At 40.8% G+C, this 21,133-nt stretch overlaps 2 protein-coding genes across 2 annotated transcripts in view; one reads left to right on the top strand and one right to left on the bottom strand.

Annotated features, from left to right (window-relative positions):
* The window catches only part of LOC102519101 (RAC-gamma serine/threonine-protein kinase-like), a 169,793-nt gene that overhangs the window by 14,839 nt on the left and 133,821 nt on the right, over positions 1 to 21,133 (bottom strand). The gene's annotated exons all lie outside the window — the stretch shown is intronic.
* Positions 6,531 to 7,872, top strand: LOC102517302 (RNA-binding protein Raly-like). The gene is given in 2 exon segments (XM_032474164.1): positions 6,531 to 7,057; positions 7,060 to 7,872. Coding segments are annotated over 2 exon segments (822 nt in total). The 5' UTR covers positions 6,531 to 6,663; the 3' UTR covers positions 7,488 to 7,872.

Below are 21,133 nucleotides of genomic sequence, written 5' to 3'. Positions count from 1 at the left end.
CCACAGATATGACTCATCATTAGGAGAAGAGAAAGGTACTCATAGAAACCAAATTAGGAAAAGAATGTGAATTCTTGTGATTAAATGTAAACCAGAAGACCACCTCACTTTAAAAAGGATATTAATAACCATGAAGGAGTTATACTGATATTTATTGGAAAGAGATAAAATGACTTTTAGAGGTTTTAATGAAAAGAGGTAGAAAAGGGAAAGGTTTAAGGAGAATTCATAAATGAAAAGATGAAAATCCAATCCCTTGACTCATGTGGTGCTTTTTATAGCACCTGCTTAGTTGGGAAATAAGTGCCATGATTCACTTTTGAAGTTAGGAGACAACATGTTTAATCACATAGTTCTTCTCTCCTCTGCATTGTTTATCACCAATGAATTAATCCCAATAAAAATATTTGCAATACATCCAGCTCCTTAATATTTCTAAGCTTCATTATATATGACAGACTGAGAAGGGTGACATGAAGTTATTCAAAAGCACTTAAAACATTATAGTAACTTTTATTCAGGGCAGGGTCTAGCTCAGTGGTAGAGCACGTGCTTAGCATGCACAAGGTCCCAGGTTCAATCCCCAGTACCTCCATTAAAATAAATAAGTAAATAAACAAATCTAATTACCTACACCCCCCTCAAAAAAAAAAAAAACCCAAAAAAGAGAGAGTACACCTGAAACTAATATAATATGAAAATTATAGTACATTTTATATTCAGAAAAAGATTTAAAGGTCCACTGTTTTCAGAATACTAAATCCAGAAGGTTGAGCTCTGGATATTCTCTCTGGCCAGTGAGTCTCAGGTTCCATTAACTGCTCTAGAGCCCAGAGCCAGGGCAGTAGCCATGTTCTAGGTGTGTTCTTGGAACAGTCACTCGCCTTGATGGTTTTTGAAATCTGGAAAATGAACTGACTTGGTATTTGACTTCGAAGACTGTTTCTTATAACAAACCTGTGTACTTCCAAGCCACATCATTTTTTGTCTTACAGACCTTAGAAGACAGCTCTAAGTTTCAGGGAAATCTAGTCTTACTATAGGCACACACACACTACACAGAGACACACACACAAACACACTCTGCAATACTGCAACCATTTTCTCTAAAGAATATCATTGCAATATCTGTCTTCCTTACACTGTTGGTAAAATATCTAAATTAAATAAATTACTGATGGTGAACATTCCCTACTTCTACCAAGCCGAGGTATGATATATTTTGTTGGTGCAGTGCAAGGTTTCTGCCCCCATCACTAGAGGTTGCATTTCATAGGACTTAGCCTGTGCTGATATTTCCAGAAGAGTTAATGAAGTAGAAATGTTCTCAGAAATTAAAATAAAAAAATTAATGGAAATTTTGCTTTTCATTAGTCACATCACCAAATCAATGTTTTATATCAAGCTATTCTGTAATAATTCTAAATTATGTTCCTGAGAATTTCTGTGTAAAACATGTCCATATGGTAAGAGTTTGTAAAATTTTATAACACATTCACAAATCATGGTGACAAGGAACACTGGTATTAATTTCTGAAAGTCAATGTCATTTCTCTGATACACTTTTATGATTTCATTTCCTCATACCTTGAAACTCAAAAAAAAAAAAAAAAACAAAACCCCCAAAACAAAACAAAACAAAATAGAACAAAACAAAAGCCCCAGAACTGAATGCCTTCTTAGGAAACCAAAAACAGATACAGAATTAGCACCATACAATATCTTGTAGTAGCTCACAGTGAAAAAGAATATGAAAATGAATATATGTATATTCATGCATGACTGAAGCATGTGCTGTACACCAGAAATTGACACAACACTGTAAACTGACTATAACTCAATAAAAAATTCAGCATCATAAATGAACAGATTATATAGTTCTCATGTATACATCTTTTAACCTAGAGTAGTGTCTACTCTTAGTCTTTACTCCTGCTCTCATTTTATTTCTCTCGTAGTACTTATCATAGTCTGCATGCACTTTGTAATTTATTTGTTTATTTGGCCTTTGACTCTCCAGCCACAAAGTAAGCTGGCTCAGGAAAACAAAACCTCTCCAGGTATTCCAAGCAGAAAGAGATATAAATAAGAGAATTTGAGGGTTACAGAAATGTTGAAACCGTAGGAGAAGAACAACTCAAGTTTGCCACTAGCTTTAAGACAGTCAGGAAATTTCTGGAACCACAGGAAATGATTAGTGATGCTCAGGGCTGTGAGAATCACTGAAGCCAATGATTACAGCAATACTGAGAGCTGCTGAAAAAAATCTCACATCTGCTGAAGCCCAGACACCTGTCCATGGAGAAATATTTTGGCTTCGGTCTATTTTCTACATCTTGTGAGAATGTGTCTTATTGGCAGAATCTAATATGAAGCCCTCCTGGTAAGGGATTCTGGGAGATGAGTTCTCCGGCTTCCAGCCCTCACAGTAGTGGGTGGTGTATAGAAGAGAGTGAGTGTTTTGGGGCTGCCTACAGATAATTCAATATAATCTCCAAAAGGGAAGAATACATCCTGCTTTAATTTTCTCCCTCAGTAAGTCTGTAAACTTTTCATTCCCAGGATTCTTTATACTCTTAAAATTTTTGGAGGGTACCAGTGTGTGCTTTTGCTTATATGGGCTATATCTATCAATATTTACCATAATGGAAAACAAAATTGTGAATATTTAATAATGTTAATTTACTAATTCATTAAAAATAATAATGAAATCATTACATAGTAACATAAACATGATACTTATGAAAAATGGCTGTATTTTTTCCAAAATAAAACAAAAAATAGTGAGAAGAAGGGCACTGTTTTACATTTTTGGAAATCTTTTTAATGTCTGGCATAATAAACTATAGGTTCTCTTTCTTCTGTTAAGATATTAAGAATAAGAGTGAAAATGCAAGTAACTTTTTAGTTTTATCATGGGAATAGTTTGGCCTTTGAAGACCACCTGAAATTTCTCAGGGACACTCAGGAGCCCTAGATCATTTTGTTAACACTGCAAAAATCACATCCTAGGCCACTAGCATCATTATCTGACACACAATAGATACATAAAAGGTATCTGTGAATGAATTAATGAGTAAAAAGACACTACATTGTTCCTTCTGTAATGCATGTAGGCAGCAATCTGTACGTGTTTTCAAAGGAAGACTTTCTCTTGCATTCATTCTCACTCCTTCTCATAATTCTGTTGTGGGAAGACAGGGAGCATGTAAAGCCACATTTCAGAAGTGACATCATTGATTTAGGCAGCTTAATACAAAATTGTGACTTAGATCAAGTGTTCAGTGTCCCCCTGAAACAGAGCAGGACCTATGGGGTCCTTCACAGGACAGATCCCTCCCGCTGCCCCTCACCATGTCCTCCACCTGCCTCTTGTCTACAGAAAAACTTTAGTCAAAGAATAAGTATAATCAGAGAAGAAAATACAGAAACAAAGGGAAACAGTCAAACAGGACAAAATAATGATTGTTTAGTCATTAAACAAAGCCAAAGTCCTTTAGTTCCTCCTCAAGGGCTACAGATAATATTCTGAGCCATATCCTTTGAGCTGTCTTGTAGCTACTAAAACTTCACCAGGTAGAAGAAGTTAACTACATGACGACCAGACAGCAGCCAGGACATAAGCTGCCACAATTCTGAGAACTGGCCTCAAAGAAGTGGGAGCAAACCAACCCTGGAACTGGAGATTACCTGTTTACTTAAAACAATCAAAATGATGCTGATCAGACCACTGCAAGACTAACTTCAAAATGACTGTCAGCAGCCTCTCCCTCCACCTGCACACCCTGACACTCTCCTCTAAAAGCTCATGGTCCACTGGCCACTTCTACTACTCGTAGGGGTATTTCAGGCAGTCTTTTGAAAAACATTGTGTAGGGAAGAGCCCCAGCCTAGAGCCAGGAAGCTTGGGTCCTAATGCTGGTTTCCCCTCATTTATTCTTGGCGGTGGGATCTTGGGGATGATCATGCTGTTTTTCTAGTACCCAGTTTCCTTCTTGATAAAGTGTGACTTGTTCTCTTCCTTCACTGAATTCAGAGGATTGCTGGGAAGAAAGAATAGGAGATACTGGATATGCAGATACTTTGAACACATAGTGGGCTCTGTAACTAGGGGAGCTTTGGTTAGTACACGGTCTCTGCCAGATCTCAGGAGCATCAGTATGAATTACTTCAGGACATGGTGCACCCCTTCCACTTCCAGTCAGCTTTGGGGGAGTCCCACTTTCTACCCACCGTGCCTCTTCCACGCTGGAAAGTAAGTCACTCACAATTGTTTTCTTTGGTTTGGTCCCATTATAACTGACCTGTCCTTGTCTCTTAAGGCCCTGTTGAACTCAGTGGTTCTAATTATCCCAAGACAACAGCAGCTGAAAGTGTTCCTGGTGTATTTGCACTATAATTGGAACTTTCATGAGCAACCCCCCTAAAATGACTAGTAATGAAAAGTTCAGGGCCACGTACAAATCTCCACTAGGTTAAGAGACCTGCAATTATCTTACAGTATAGCTTGCCTGCAATTAACACTGGTCCTTGTGTGCATGAAGAAGGCACACATTTCCAGGAGGAAATCATAAGCCATTCAGGTAAAATAAAGTCGTTTGCTCTGATTATAAAATAATTAAAATTGAAGTCCTTGCAGAGAGTAAAAAAGTTTGTTTTTTTTAAACCATATTAAGTTGTTAGCTGTTCTGAAAAAGACCCTCATCTGCTTATGGGTATGACAAAGGCTTGCAGAATCAAAATTATTCTCTGAATTAAAAGTCACCAATAGCCCTTTTATGTTCAAAAAGCACTACTGGTACAAAAAAAAAAAATGGGGCCTTCACAATTGATCAAGGAGCATGAGACAAAATTTTGGCTGACTAAATCTAGCAAATGCTTTCCAAAGAGGAAAGCTATGCTTATAATTCTAAGATGAAGTTGTTAAAACTTCAAAAAATTATTTCAGGAAAATTTCTCTAAAATGAAGACTCAATCTAAAATGCCATAGTTTGAAATGAATATCTGAATTTTAAACAAAATTTCCTTATAATTTCAAAGTGTACCAAGACTAATCTCATACATGTTACTGATAAATGTCTTAACCAGTTTAAAATCATGGCTATCAGAGCAAGTAATAAGTTTTCTGTTTTTTTAAAGGATCCCCTGGCACACAAACAGCATTTCTCTAGACTGTGATCTAAATATAAATATAAATTAAAATATTTAAAGCAACCTTGAACAACTGACCATATAACTAAAGTTCCTTTATGGAGATAATGGCTAATACTGAGAGGGCAAAGGAAGCCTACTGATACCAGATTTTAAAATAGAGAATTAACCACACCCACCTATCTCCTCTCTTTTGCAAAACTTAAGAAGGCATTAACCATATGGACATGGAAAACTTGAGGAAACAGCAAAGATGAGAAGTTTTAACACACACTGGGGAAGGGAAAAGGGAAGAGGAGTGATGACAGATTGAACAGAGCAGAATTATGGCTCAAGAGCTGCTGAGGGCCCAGGCCAATAGGGAGCCAGCTGATTCACCCTCCAAAACCAAGGAAAACAAGGCTCTTGGAGACACCGGGTACCAGGAAGCTGGGGGATACAGTAGGGGAACAAAGCCAAAGTAGGGGGATGGTTGAACGAGTAGTGGGCTTCTCTGATGCCTTACCAAATGGCTCTCCCTTCCTTCTCCATCCACCCAGCACACCTCGCCCACAGGAAATCTGAGGCATTCTCTCTGGATGAACCCAGGACTCAAAGCACCAGATGGAGTGAAGACTGTTGGGCAGAGAAGGGCTCAAAATGGGATGAGATAAAACTCTACATGTTGAATGCTGGGATCTTTGGACACCTTCCCTGGTCCTGCTTCCAGAACGCTGTCAGCCAGTTAAATTGGATGATTCTGCTCTGCAGAAACTTAAGACCTCAAAGAGACAGTCTCCAAATAATGCCACCTGCCATCTATCGTGTTTGAACAGTCCCCGGATCACCTGACAGTGAGGGTCACCTGTCAGCACAGCCAGTCCTCCCAACATGAACCCTCAGTCAGGCTTTCAGGACAGATAGCCCAGGTCATCTGACACTGAGCAAAGCTTCCTGCTGGAAAGAGACAAACCAAGACAAACACCAGGAAGAAAGATCACAGTGGAAAATAAGAAACCACAGAGAACAGAGGAAAATTTGAAATATATTCCACGCTATCATCAGAGAGAGAAAATGTTGTCTCCACAAAATAAATCCAGGAGGCTATAAAAGAGAAACAATCAGTAAACAAATGATAATTCTTGGAAAATGAAATGAAAACTGCCAACATTTAAAAAGTTTAAACATTGATCAGTGCGGCTGGGCGCGCGAGCGGCGCGGGCGCGGGGCGGGCTGATCGGAGAGAAGCTGGGGCGGGCGGGGTCGGGCGGGGTGGGGCGGGTGGCGGTAGCGGCGGCGGGGCCGACGGCCTGCGCGGGTGCTCAGCTCCCCAGGCCGCGGCCCGCGCCGCCTTCTTCCTCCGTCCCTCCCTGCCTCCCTGCCGTCCGCCACGGTGCAGCGGCATCGCCTCCTTCCGAGCCCCGGCTGCCTCCAGACCCCTCAGCGCGGGTGAGCTCTGTTCCCTAAGGCAGTTGGTGCTGACCCTGCAACCCCAAAAGAGGAAATTGCTGGCCAAGCTCAGCCTTGGTACTGATGGTCACCATGTCCTTGAAGATCCAGACAAGCACTGTAACCAACAAGAATGACCCCAAGTGCATCAACTCTCGGATCTTCATTGGAAATCTCAACACAGCTGTGGTGAAGAAGTCAGATGCAGAGACCATCTTCTTCAAGTGTGGCTGTGTGGCCGGCTGTTCGGTGCACAAGGGCTATGCCTTTGTCCAGTATGCTGACGAGCGCCATGCCCGGGCAGCTGTGCTGGGAGAGAATGGGCGGGTGCTGGCCGGGCAGACCCTGGACATCAACATGGCTGTAATGCCCAAGCCCAACAGACCCAAGGGGCTAAAGAGAGCAGCATCTGCCATATACAGTGGCTACAGCTTTGACTATGATTACTACCGCGATGACTTCTATGACAGCCTCTTCGACGGGGACGCCTGCCGCCAGTGCCAGTGCCCAGGGTGGTCCCTGTGAAGCGACCCCGCGTCACAGTCCCCTTGGTCCAGCATGTCAAAACCACCATACCTGTCAAGCTCTTTGCCTGCTCCTCAGCCATCACCACTGGCTCAGCCAAGATCAAGTTAAAGAGCAGTGAACTGCAGACCATGAAGACGGAGCTGACACAGATCAAGTCCAACACTGATGCCCTGTTGGGTCGCTTGGAGCAGATTGCCAAGGAGCAGAAGGCTAATCCAGATGGCAAAAACAAGGGTGACAGCAGCAGCAAGGGTGACAGCAGCAGCAATGGTGACGGCGGCAGTGGCAGCAGCAGTGGTGGTGGCAGCAGCCAGCCACCGCCCCCTAAGGAGGACACAGCTTCTGAAGCAGGCACATCCCAGGGAGAAGCACAGGCTTGAGATGATGGTGATGAGGAGGGGCTGCTAACACACAGCAAGGAAGAGCTGGAGCACAGCCAGGACACACATGCGGAGGATGGGGCCCTGCAGTAAGCAGCCTGACAGGAGCAATGGCCCCTGGCAGAAGGGTGTGCACTGTACCAGAGCTCAAGCTGGGCACTCCCCCGGTGCCATCCCCAGCAGGTCCCAGAGGAGAGCTGACAGCAGGCACCTTCTCCCCGACACATCTCAACCAGTGCCACGTTCTCTGCAGGTGGAGTTACTGGCATCCCCTCCTCACGCACCCTCCCTGTTGGCGCTGCCCAGGTGAGAGGGCAGAGCATGGGGTTTCCCCACAATCTGCCTCTCCTCCCCAGGACACTCCCAGCTTGGGGTTTTTCTATAGGTTTGGATGGGAGTGGGGCACAGGGAAGGGACCCTGACAATAAAGAGATTGGATCCCCCCCCAAAAAAAGCTTAAACAATAAAAACTTAAAAATTGATCATCAAGCTGGAGGATAAAGTGACAGAAATCCTCCAGAAGGCAGAGCAAGGAGATGAGGAGTAAGAAATAAATTATTTATTTTCAAACAGAAAATCAGTTGGAATCAGCACAGAAAAGTCCCAGGATGAGAGCTTTGCAGCAGTCCATCCAGAAACACAAAGATGGGCGGGCCTGGGAGGCAGTGGGGCTGAGTGAGATCTGGGAAGTTAACTTCCCTAGTAGAGCATCAGCTGGGAGAGAACAGAAGTGTAGGGGGAGAGGCAGGGCTGAAAACCACAAGCATCACTGAGGGTCAGGCAAGAATAATCCCAAATCTCCCCTGGGAAAACAAATAAGTAAAAAATGTTTTGCATGGTTTTCTGTACCTATGTTTTATTTTACAATACAATTGTTAAGAAAATTATCTTAAATGAGAAAAAAAGGAAGGGCACACATGAGACTTTATTACAATATCCTTTCCTTTAAGAAAGGTATGAAGAGAAAAAGTTTTAAGGGAGCATAAAATGTGGGGTTGTTCATGCTTCAGGAATGCAACACTTTTCCACCTTAAAATATAAATTTTACTAGAGTGAGAATGAGCAGAGAGGGGTTTGAGCATCAGATGTGCCACCACTGGGAATGGCTACATAAACTTGGGCACATCAGTCAACTTCTCTAGGACTCAGTGAGAATCACGTCTAAGATTCCACTAAGATGTCAAGTCCCTAAGTCTAAGTAATGTTGAGGAAGAGTCATATTTTTTTCTTCTTCTATTTTTTGTGGTTCAAAGCAATTTTATATAAAAGCATTTTAATCAGGTTGAGCCAAGATGGAATAGAGAGACTCACAGCTCGCCCTCTTCCACAAGGACACCAAGAATTACAGCTACAAACCCACTGACTCGCACAGAGCACCAACTGAACTCTGGCAGAGTATCTCTTGCTTTGAAATACAGAAGGGTTCTCACAAAATCCAGTAAGAAAAAAATAGAAAAAAAGAGTCGGTGCAGGACCGGTCCTGCAGGGAGGGAGCGGCATAGGAAGAAAGGCACCCTCACGCTGGGACGCCCCCCTCTCCAGCCAGGAGGTCAGCGGGGACAGAAGCGGAACTTCCGAGGCTCGAGGCTCCAGGCCCAGAGGAGAAAGCGGCAACCGCTTAGGTGACAGAACTAAGGGAAATCGACGTGTAAGGTCCCTGCGATCCCCTACCCTAGATGTGAGCCGGCAGGGATGAGCCAGGACTGGCTGCTGGAGATCAATAAACAACAAGTTCATACTGTACAACACAGGGAACTACATTCAATAACTTGTAGTAACTTACAGTGGAAAAGAATATGAAAATGAATATATGTATGTTCCTGTATGACTGAAGCATTATGCTGTACACCAGAAATTGACACAACATTGAAAACTGACATACTTCAATAAAAATGTATTTTAAAAAAGACACAAAGTCATTCATTGGAGACATGACTTTGAGGGGAAGATACAGTTGTGTCTCCACCCCACTGTTCTTTACCTGATGCTCCAGGTATTTGGGAACATGAGACTGTAACATGTGTCTTGCTCATTTTGCAACCCAGGTAATCAGCAAGTAGAAATAATTCAAGTAAAATACATGAAGATGACTCTCCCTCCCTACCATATTTTAACAGGACCATCAGAAAGAAAATGGTGGGTGGAACATGATGGCTAGTCCAGTGGCCTCATAAGAGGACCTTAGTGGAAAAAAATATGAAGACGAATATATGTATGTATATGAATGACTGGGACATTGTGCTGTGCACCAGAGATTGACACATTGTAATTGACTGTACTTCAACAACAACAGAAAATAAATAAGAAAACTTTAAAACTTTGGTTAAGGAACAACTTCAGATGAACCTTTAAAGTAAAGGAAAAATACAACTCCCACGTGTAGTTAGATCATCTTTTAGTTTGCATTTTCTGTGTATGTTCTTAAAAGCATTTTGTGTAGAAGTATATACCTGTGTGTCTACTATATACAAGGGGGTGCATATATTACTGGAAATATTTAGAGTCTATTATTTCTACAGCTAATCCCTTAATTCTCCATAGTGTTGTGCGTCAAGGTCAACTTAGAGATGCACAGGAAAGGGGTAGGCATGTACGAAGGCCCAACATGAATTCAATGTGAAACATTTACTGCATTTGAGATATTCTGCTCTAATATAGGTTAATTGATCAGAGTAGCTTCAAACCAGTGTCAGAAAAGACACCAGCATATTTCTTGCATTTCCTGTTCAGAGAAATAATTATGTCTGATCAGAAGAGCAGGGGGAGCAAAGAACCTGGGAATATTCAGAAGATTCACTTTTCCTTGAGGGAGCTCAGGCTGAAGGTTAAAGGAGGGAGCTGCAGCCTCAGCACTTCCAGAATGCCTTGAAGAGTTGGCAGAATCTCAAGGATGCTGTGAATACTCAGCTCGGCTCTCAGACTTTGGACATTTCCATTCTTCATCTGAAATCACCACGATGATGATCATTGCCCTTTTATGAGCAGAATGTGTCAGCCTGCTCCCCTATCGGTGCTGGGGCAAGCAACTGTGTTTAAGGAAAACATTTGAGAAATGAGGAGTGGAAGAGAAACTCAGTGGGAGTATTGTGATAATTAAATTCTACTCTACAATTACTAGGAGCCCACAAGCTTTTTTTCTGAAGGATAAGAAATAGGGGATGTTGTTGTTAAGTTGTAGCTCGTGTGCCTCTAATGACCTCAGATGTGGTCCCAATGGTAGTACCTGCTCCTGGAGCTCTCTTTTCAAATTAGAGGGCTGCTGAGTGAGCAATATGAGTTACTCCTCCAGGTCTATTTGGTCTCTTCCAAATTACCTGGCATCTGCATTAATGGAAAAGGAAACATCACTGGGAGCAGCTATTAATATAGAAAATAACTTTAACTTTAAATTATGGCCCCAGGGAGCTGGGCAATGAAATCTTTTACAGGTGTTCATTAATTTTTCATTCTATATGACACTGGTGAGGGCTTTAAAACATATTAAAATGCAGAGGATTTTCTTTTCCAACTGTTTTGCTTTTCGGGAAGCTGGGTTACCTTAGTAAGTATCCATCGGTCCTAACTCTTGCCTTTCTTGATCTTCCTCCCTTTTTTCTAACTCCAGGCCATTAGACTATGACAGAAAGCATTGGATGAAATCAAGAAAGACCAATCTCCTCATCTAACTCTGCCACTTATTAGTATAACCTTGGGCAGGCGTCCTAACCTCTCTGAAGCTTGTTTCTTCATCTGTAACATGAAAGGAATAATACTTGCCCTCCCCTCCTCTCTAAGCAGGGAAATGAAAGTGCTTTATCAACTTCAGAGTTACATAAATTCATACCATTCTAAAAACCAGGGCTGGAAGATGGCACTTCACTGGTTAAAGAAAATAAGTTTGACAAACTTTGAAACCACTTCAAGGTCTGCTTGTCCAAAAAAAAAGTTTCTTCTGTATAGCATAGGGAACTATGTTCAGTATCTTGTAATAACCTTTAATGAGAAAGAATATGAAAATGAATATATGTATGTATATGCATGACTGGGACATTGTGCTGTGCACCAGAAATCGACACATTGTAATTGACTGTACTTCAATTTAAAAAAAGAAAATGTGCCTGTCTTCTTACAACAAAATCAAAAGTCTTTTCAAACCCTGGGTGGCAAATAATCCACATGGAACCAAGAGGGTCTAATTCTAGAGACAACATTGTTTGCAAGGGTACCTAACATTCCATTTAGATATAAAACATACATGAAAAAGACCTCTGTCAGCAGAAAGGCTCGCAGACTAAAAGTCATAATCATCTTTAACTTTTAGCTATTATTCTGCTAAGAAAGCAAGTGGTGTCCTGTGGGGTTTTATGAGCTCTCTGACTGCAAATGACTTTGCTCCTGTGCTCCCTTAGAACAATTTATACACACACACAGAGTCTTGATTTAAGCAAAGTAGAGCATATTTCATCTTGAAACATCAAAAGTTTTCCTTTGACCTGGTCAGGGTGATACAGCATTGTCTTCAGTGGGACTTTATATATAAAATCTTTGTTCCCCACTTGCCTACCAGCAGCCATTGGGCATTTCAAAATCCAGCATGTCTTTGGGAACCAAAGCTTTTGGACTTCTTCCTTCTAAAGTTCCTCCACTAGCAACTTCATTCTTCTATGTCTATATTGGCAATTTTTTTCTTTTCTTCTAATCTCTACAACCCCTAGAAGAGCACGGAACCTATAGGAGGCACTCACTAAATACGCACTGACTGAGTATTTTGGGATATTATCTTGTGTACAATACATTATGTGAGTCTGAGTCAAGAGGGAGAATGCTGGCATAGATGTATGTGTCATCTGCCTAGAAATGGAAGCTGTGCCTTTGGGCACAAATTATCATATTTTAATATGCCTAAATTGTTATTAACAATTTAACAGTTGCAGTTCATTTGGTATTAGACCATTTATAATCTTGTAGAGGAAGAATACGTCCAGTTAAGCTGTTACTCAGTAAATTCCCACTGCTTGGTTACAGGAAAAGAGGCAGTTGGGAATGATGAAGAAAGATCTGGATTTCCAGTGCCAGTTTTGCCACAAACTGCTTGGATGATTGTGGATTAATTGCTTTATTTCCCTAAGACATTTCAAGCCTTCATCGGTAAATGAGTGGATGTGATTGGTTGATCTGGTTAGTTCTGGCACTGAGATGGGAGTCTCTGAATTCACTCTGGATCTGTGGAGGATGAATCAAAGGAGAGGCAGAAATTGCTATTAGGAGCTGTCCCTACCCAGACAGGTGCGTTCCTCGAATCTGCATGGCTAGCCCTGACAAGTTGTCTGGAAAATGGGTGCAGTGGGTCAGTAAGATACTTGGGCATGGGACTGTGACAATGATATGGGGCCATCTCTATTTCCAGATAAAGAACTCCTACACAGGGATCCTCTGTGATGGTTTCAGAAGTGGAGGAAAGCAAGATAATCAGAAATCTCCAGGAACTCAACACAATATGGAGGTGTATTGTTTGGTGGCAGCGTGGGGCTTCTGTATCTGCGAGGCACTGAGTATAACCACTGGTGTCTCAAAGTCAGCTAGGAGTAGTTGACCCTCATGTCTCCTCCCATCAGTAGCATCTTCCATGCGAAGTCACTTCTTCCTGGTAAGTGATCTGAGTCCCTCTCTGTGAGCCCCTTGTGACTCATACAAGATGTCAAGGAGGCACCAACCTGTGCATTTGCATCAGGACCAAAGAAGGGCTTCATTTTTTACCTTTCATTTTTAAAGACAATTTTGGTATTTCTAATTTTGTTCCAGGGTAGAAAGGAAAAGCTGGAAGATGCTGCTGTGGGGACAGCAGGTTGAAATCTTTATTTCAGATACTTGCCTTTTTTTTCTTTTTAACATCAGATACTTGCTTTTTAGAAAATGTGTCCTGCCTGCCTGCCAAGCATTTCCCTGAAACTTGATCTTACTTCTCGTCTGAAGGGAACTGGGGAACCAGACAAGAGGATTAAAGGAGCCGTAAAATCAGCTGGTGAAGGAAGTTTCGGGGACCAACTTCTCCTGATAAAAATAATCTCTGCCTCTGGGGCCAGTGGCTTCCACGAGATTCTTAATTGAAGATGTGTATTTTCTGTGTAAGGAGAAGGGGTGCTAGCAAGCCATCGCCCCTGCCACTTTGCTTCTGTGATTCTCAGCTGTGTGCACCACTGACCCAGGAGACACGTGCTTTCTGCAGTGAGCTTTGGGTAATTAACTATGAAGGAGAAAGACAGAACATAGGTACACCCAGAACTCGTGAACAGGACCCAGGAGTTTTCTGCATTTTTGTTATGGCTAAAGAGGCAATGCCTGTCCATAGGAGGGAAAGATAATCACTAAACTTATCAATATTCTTAAAAATTATGATGTGGGGAAAGAACAGTAATACATACTGAGAGACTCTTCCCGGTAGGCATTGTACTTACTAGGTGTTTCACGTAGGAGAAACGGTAGGAGTAATTGCAGTGATGATAACAAACAATAAAAGGTACAGGTATAATGTAATAATGTATAATAATAATAATATATAATGGTCCATGCATATAGTATGAGCCAAGTTCAATTTTGTGTGCTTTATACATGTTATGTTACTTAATCTTCACAAGCCCTCTGTATTAGATGCCACTCATAGAAGAAAAAATTAAGGTTCAGAGAGGCTAGCTATTTATCCAACAGCATACAGTTGATGAGAGAAGAAACTAGGACTTGGATGCTGGTGCAAATAGGTACAAAGTCCAGGTCCCTGATCTCTATGTCAGACTACGTATTTAATAGTTAATACCATCTTCATTTTATGGACAAGGAAACTGAAATTCGAGGCTTTGTAATTTCTCCAAGGTTATCATCTTAGGAATTGTTGGACATAAACTTCAAACCCAGTCCTTCACAACGCATGCTTTTACTCCTCTGCCTGGTATAAAACCTTCATTATGCAGCATATTAATAATGAGACCCCTTAAAGTTAGGGACTAATAAACCTTTTAATCTGTGGTTTTCAACCTGGGGTATACATGCAGTCGGCACAAATGCATCTTCCCTTGAGTCAATAAATTAGCTTCAACTGCCTTCTCTATCTATGACATCTTTTTCCATTCTCAACTTTTAAAAAATTGGTTATGTATTTGGAGGTTATTTGGGTAACATCTGATTCTACGCTTGTTCCAGAGGGTTGAACATGCAAGCCCATTGGGCATGCTGTCATATTTCTTTCCTGAGCTGAAATGTGAGAGGTTTTTTTTTTGAGTTATACTTTCTTGATCAGAAGTTGATTCCATGGGGGAAAAAAATTGCTGACCAAGATCGGAACTAGACTCAGAACGGAGACCAGTTTGTCATCATTACCTCTGACTGCCCATGAGAAAGAAGAACTTTGCAGGAGGGAACACTGTGCTTGTCTGAAGTATATTCAGCAAGCTATGAATTTAACTGTTTTTTCTCCATCTGGGCAAAATAAATGTCTTTTATCTGGACAAATACATGAATTCATTCCCCCATGATGACATTTTATGGAATGTCAGTATAAGCCCTCTGTGAGGCTGGGAACCATTTCAGGAATGGGCAGTTAGCTGTCTTTGAACTTTAAATTCAGGTAGATCTGGTTTTGAATCCCAGCTCTTCCATTTATAAATAACATGACTTTGGAGATATTACTTAATCTTTCTAGTCTTAGACTTCTAATCTTAAAATAGGCTGCTTTGAGGATTAAATTAGATTATATATATAGTGCAAAGTAAGTGCTCAATAAATGGTAGCTGTGGTTATGATGATCAGGCTAAAACTCTTTAATAACTCCCTTTTTCCTCATTAGAGCTATTGTTTTCTCCTATAAAAATTTATTCTCTCTGCACATAAATAACAAGGACATAAAAAATTTTTTAACTCATCAGCATCAGCTGACAAAGTGATTTCACAATTTTATGATGACAGAGAAAAACCAAAGACATATAGCCTTTCAAATTGAGCCTTTTCAATTCAGGCAGAATCTTAATATTGATAAATGTGTATGAAGACTGGAGTGTAACAAAAAGCTACATGGTAATTTTCTCATGAAATGTAGTGTAAATTCTCTCACAAGAAAGGAAATTTTTGTTTAACAAAAAAGCCATAATAATTCCTCAACTATCAATCAGCATTTGACTCTAGAATATTCAGAAGGTGATTCTGGCAAGACAATTCAATGAAAGAATAGTTTTTTTCAACAAATGGTGTTGGAGTAACTACATATTCACATGCAAAAGAGTGAAGTTGGATCCCTTTTTTATACCATAAGTAAAAATTAACTTAAAATGGATCATGGAACCAAATGTAAGAGCTAAACCTACGAAACTCTAAGAAAACATAGGAGTCAAATATGTGACCATAGATAGAAACTTCCTTGCTACAACACCAAAAGCAAAAATGGCAGAAGAAAAAATAAATAGATAAATGAAGTTCAACAAAATTAAAGACTTTTGTGCTGCAAATGATTCCACAAAGAAAGTGAAAAGACAACCCACAAAACAGAAGTAAATAATTGAAAATCATATATTTGGACTTGGATCCAGAAAAATGTATATGTGTATATATATATAAAGAACTCTGATAACTCAATAATAAAAAGATAAATAATCCAATTGAAAAATGAGGAAAGGTTCTGATTAGACCCTTATTAAAAGAAGATCTAAAAATAGCCAATAAACACATGAAAAGGCATGATATGCATTATGGAAATGCAAATCAAAACCACAATGAGCTACCACTTCACACACAGTAGGATTGCTATAATAAAGAATAGACATTAAGTATTGGTGAAGATACGAAGAAATTAGAACATCATGCATTGTATTGGGAATGTAAAATAAGGAGATCATGAAAGGTTAAGTATTAGTCTCTAGTCAGACAGATAACAAGCATCAGAAGCAATATTATAATCCAGGCCCTCCAAGTCTAGGACCTTCTCTCTCAGCCACTCTCCATGATAGTCATGCCTAACACGATCCTTGGCCAGTGCGGGTCTGTGTGGTCAGACAGGCAATCCATCTGTTATGAGTTAAATTGAGTGCCCTCCAAATTCATATGTTTAAATCCTAACTTCCAGTATCTTAGAATATGACTGTAGTTGGAGACAAGGTCTTTTCCAGAGGCAATCAAGTTAAAATGAGGTCATTAGGGTGGACCTTAATCTGATATGACTGGTATCCATGTCAGAAGTGAAAATTTGGACACAGAGACAGACACTCAGAGAGGAAAGACAATGTGAAGAGACACCGGGAAAAAAAAAATACCTTCACGCCAAGGATAAAGCCTGAACCAGACATTCCTGTCACAGACCTCAGAAAGACCCCATCCTGTGTGGACACCATGATTTTGCACTTGAGAGGATAACTTCCTCTTGTAATGAGCCACCCAGTCAGTGAAGCTATGTTACAGATGCCTTAGCAAACCAATACACCATCTTAGCCCAGGTGCTTCCCAAAAGAACAGTTCTGGGCTGAATTAGATATGTTTAATTCAATTTGCCACATTAAAAAAATATTTTTAAGATAGTTTCTAGGTGTGACAACACATGAGAAAGGGCACTTTCACCAGCCAACCCACGGTACACAGAGCGAGAAATGGGAAAAACTATGAATGCCATGCTTGCTGAATATTTTTTTTTAATTATAGAAGCGATCATGACATTTCTTGCAATATAATATTCTTACTCAGAGATGTTTGAAAGTCTCCATTTCAACCTGCTCCCAACCCATGGCATTGTTGACTAATAGTTTCAGAAAAATGTTTCTCAGTGCCTTTTCAAATTTTATTTTTGGATAACATGGACTGTAAAAGACCAGGTGACGCAGAATGAATGTATAGGTTTATATTTGAGTATAACCCTAAGGAAGTATAACATAAAAAGTAAAAGATGGGCTGATTGTTAGGTTACAGCTGGAGGAAAGGCACAAAGATAAATAAACTAAAATGTATTAATATCATATTTTATGGAAATTGCACTTTTACGGGGCCCTACAGAAGTCCTTAGTGACCCATGAAAATTCCCATGTTTGAAGTGTTTTACGAATTCTACAGAATGGCTTCCAATGCAAATTCTAAAATTCCCTGGAGGGTTTGTAAAAATCCTACAATTTATAATCCATAAAAATATAATTTGAACATTCTTAATGCATTGTAATTTCATATTTTAGTGGTTTTGGTTTCCTAAGAATATCACAATATCTCTTTTAAATATAGTATGCTTTAAATTATCTGCCCTCAGATATACTTGTTCAAATCCACAGCTGTCAAATCTTATTTTGTTATTATAAAATAAATAATGTAAGCATGATTACATGAAATATAAGATGAACTATTGAGCAATTAACCCATATTCATCTGTTCTTCTTTAAAATGAATCATTTTGAACATATAGGGAATAAAGCCTTAATGAACCCATTAGGGTGGGTCAAACTGGGTTAGATTCCCGGAATTTTAATGGATATTTGCTTTGCTTTGTTTAAATTTCTGAAGTGAAATATTGGTTCCATTTATTTATTTCCCCTTAGCTCTCTGGGTCATTATTCAACCATGAAACAAAGTAGAATCAGAAGCAGCAGAGTATGTTCAGCGATTTCCTTTTCTGCACAAATATTCTTTACTTTCTGGAATGAAAAGCTCTCCAACTTCATTAAAAGAAGAGCATAATCTTTCAGTTAACCAAACCCAAGCTCCATAAGAGGGGGCAGGGAAAGGCGGACTTTCTATTATTTTTCAAATTGCAAGCAGGGTGTGCCGGAGATGATATTTTGGGTCATTAGACAAATGAAGGCCACGAAGAGGCATGTGAGCAGCTGTGCTGATCTGCGGTCCCCCAGTACGTGACAGTATTCAGCACTTGGGATGCTGTGCGCCACAGTGTACGGAGCAAACATCTACTGTATCGTCTCACCAGGCCTTTTCCTTCTTTCCTGAATGGAGCCCATCTTTGTTCAGAGAGCCGTCCCAGCAGACAATGTCAAGTTTAGTGTTCTAGAGAGTGGCTGCCACAGAATGCATCTTCCAAGCCCTGGGAGTGGATGTGAAGCCCAGCTAGGTCACTGAGAGCCCTTCTCCAGGAGGTTGCTAAGAGCACCTAAAGGAAGCATGGTGACAACCTTTGCAAGAAAAAGCTCACAAAGTGCCTGAAAGGGTAAAGCTGATACCCAAAGTAAAGCAAAGATGAATGATGACAAGAAGTAAGAAGAGCCTCCAGCAGCAAGTGAGCCTCTCCCCACCACGGCAGTCAGCCAATAAATTCTCCACTTTGCCTAAGCTCGTTGGGTTAAATTCATCTCTCTCACAATGGAAATGATCAACCAAAAAATCTTTCTCTATCTCTCTCTTTCTCTCATTTCCTGGAAAAGTTAAAAAGAATTATTTCAAATGAATGGACCATTTACAGGGGAAAAGTCATAGTTGTTCTCAATAAACTCATATTAAACTTGCACTTGATTTCAAAGTGAGAGGATATCTTGGTGTTTGCACCATCTCTTCAATCTGTCCCCTGCTTATATTTGCACCATTAGCCTAGTTCAGGCCTTCTCTTCTGCTTTTTTTTTTTTTTTTCACCTAGAAAGTGTTGCTAAAATCATCTGGGATCATGCCCTTCTCCCTCCCAAGGACAGTGAAGGCTGTGTTTTATTTTAAGGCTCGCCCCAACTTTTTGGTGTGGCCTTTAAGGGCTGCCTCCCGTGCTTTTCTTTGAATGGGAGGAACTTTCCTTCTATTTTGCATATCTGAATTCTGCTCCTCCTTACCAGTCCCCTTTAATGGATGGAGATTTCCTCAGTCCCACCCCAGGGAATGAATAGCTTTCTTATCTGTACTCCACAGAATTGCTTTCTTTCTGCTAGGTTAGTTGCAAATCATCCTCTTCTCTCCAAGAATAGTTAGCTATTTCACGTATTCATTCTACACATATTTAACATCTCCACCTGTGGGGCCCTGTGCTAGGTGCGGGGGATACAGCAATCACCTCCTCATGAAGGTTTGTGAGTTTGTTTTTGTGGGACTTGCAACTTAATTATACAATTAAGTGTGTGAGTAAACAGTGATGATGGAGATGCGGGTGGGTGAGAAAAGCACAGAGTGCCGCAAAGGAGGAAAGGAGTTGGCTCGGGAGGAAAGCTGCGCAGGCAGAAGGAGCAGATGTGTAAAGTTCATGGGGCAGGAGGACAGTGACTGAGAGCAAGTGAGAGAGAAGAGCAGTGCACTGGAGTGGGAGCCTGGGGATGCTGGCCGGCACACCCGGGCCCTGCAAGGTCAAAGTCACTAGGGTCGTAATGCTGAGAACAGCTGGGTACCACTGAAGAGTTTTCACTGGGGTGGGTGGCATGATGAGATTTACATCTTAAAGGACAGGCTGTTGTTCGGAGGGAGGGATGAGGATGGGGAGGTGGGTTAGAAGCAGGCCTGAGTCATCTGTGGTAAAGGAAAGGCAGGGAGGAGGTGGGGTGGGGAGGGTCCTCCCAGTAGATATCACAACATTTAGTAACTGACTAGAAGGTGCATCAGGGTGACTGCTGCAGACATCTTTTTTAATGCAGTGAGGTAATTAGCCTACCACCTTGAACATAACCTGTCCTCAATGATGTGTATTGAATTGAACTGCTGTAACGTTCCCATAAGTTACCAAAGACACGCAACCATTCATATGACAGGCAGTAATGTTAAGACAACTGTGTGTGCGTGTGTGTGTGTGTGTGTGTGTGTACTGTATATTTTTTAGGTCTTAAATGTGGGGTAAGAATCTGTCAAGAGATCTAGAAGCACAAATTTATCAAGAAAGACAATGTTCTCCCTTAACCTTGACTTTTGTTTTATTCAGTGTTAGAAGAAGCAGCTGAAAATGCGGCCATTAGACGTGTTCATAAATTGTAGCTCCCTTACGGATTCACCTAAGGAAATGACTCTGAGAGTTTTCTGTCTTCACTGAGTCTATGCTTTTGCCTGGAGGTTAGGGAAATATTTTCCTAGAAACTTATACGACTGCTCTCTGTAGTCAATAATAGTGTATTATCTTTCCGTTCAGCTAGCAAGTAGTTCCCTCTTACAGTTTCCTCCAAAGTCATCAGATGTCATAACTAGTCTAGAGATTTCAGGCCTTCCACATTTTCTCTTATTGTTCCTGTCTATTTACCTGCTCATCTGAAAAGAGCGCTTCTCTCCATCTCTTACATTCTGTGATGAAATGGACTAGAAGAAAATGAGGAATCATTCTTAACGATTCGAGCTAACAAGAGGAATAATGGTGAATCAGTTTATGAAGATTATAGTTAAGCTCACCAATAGTAAAAACCAAATATATGATAAAATCTCCAAGCAGTCAAACTATCCAGGTAACTCACCATTTGGGGGATGGTCTCAAATGCCATGATTTGGGTCCTTAATCTCCTTGCATTTCATCACCCACAGCCTTTCCACTGGGCAGACAACCTACCTGACATAGACTAATGGAGACTGGACAGTCCCACCCCAAATTTGTTTTCCTTAAGATAAGAGAATTTACATATGCTTGTTCCACAGAAAGACAGAATTCATGACTATGTAATGGGTGGGAGGGATGCATTTTGATGGATTAAGGGAATGAAAAGTCATTCACAGTTGGGCCTGTGGTCAGAGGTCCTAAGGCCAGGTTGCCC

The sequence above is a fragment of the Camelus ferus genome, chromosome 35 (assembly GCF_009834535.1).
Source record: "Camelus ferus isolate YT-003-E chromosome 35, BCGSAC_Cfer_1.0, whole genome shotgun sequence".
NCBI lineage: Eukaryota > Metazoa > Chordata > Mammalia > Artiodactyla > Camelidae > Camelus > Camelus ferus.
The sequence above is the reverse complement of the archived record's forward strand: the minus strand, read 5'-3'. Positions and strand labels throughout refer to the sequence as shown.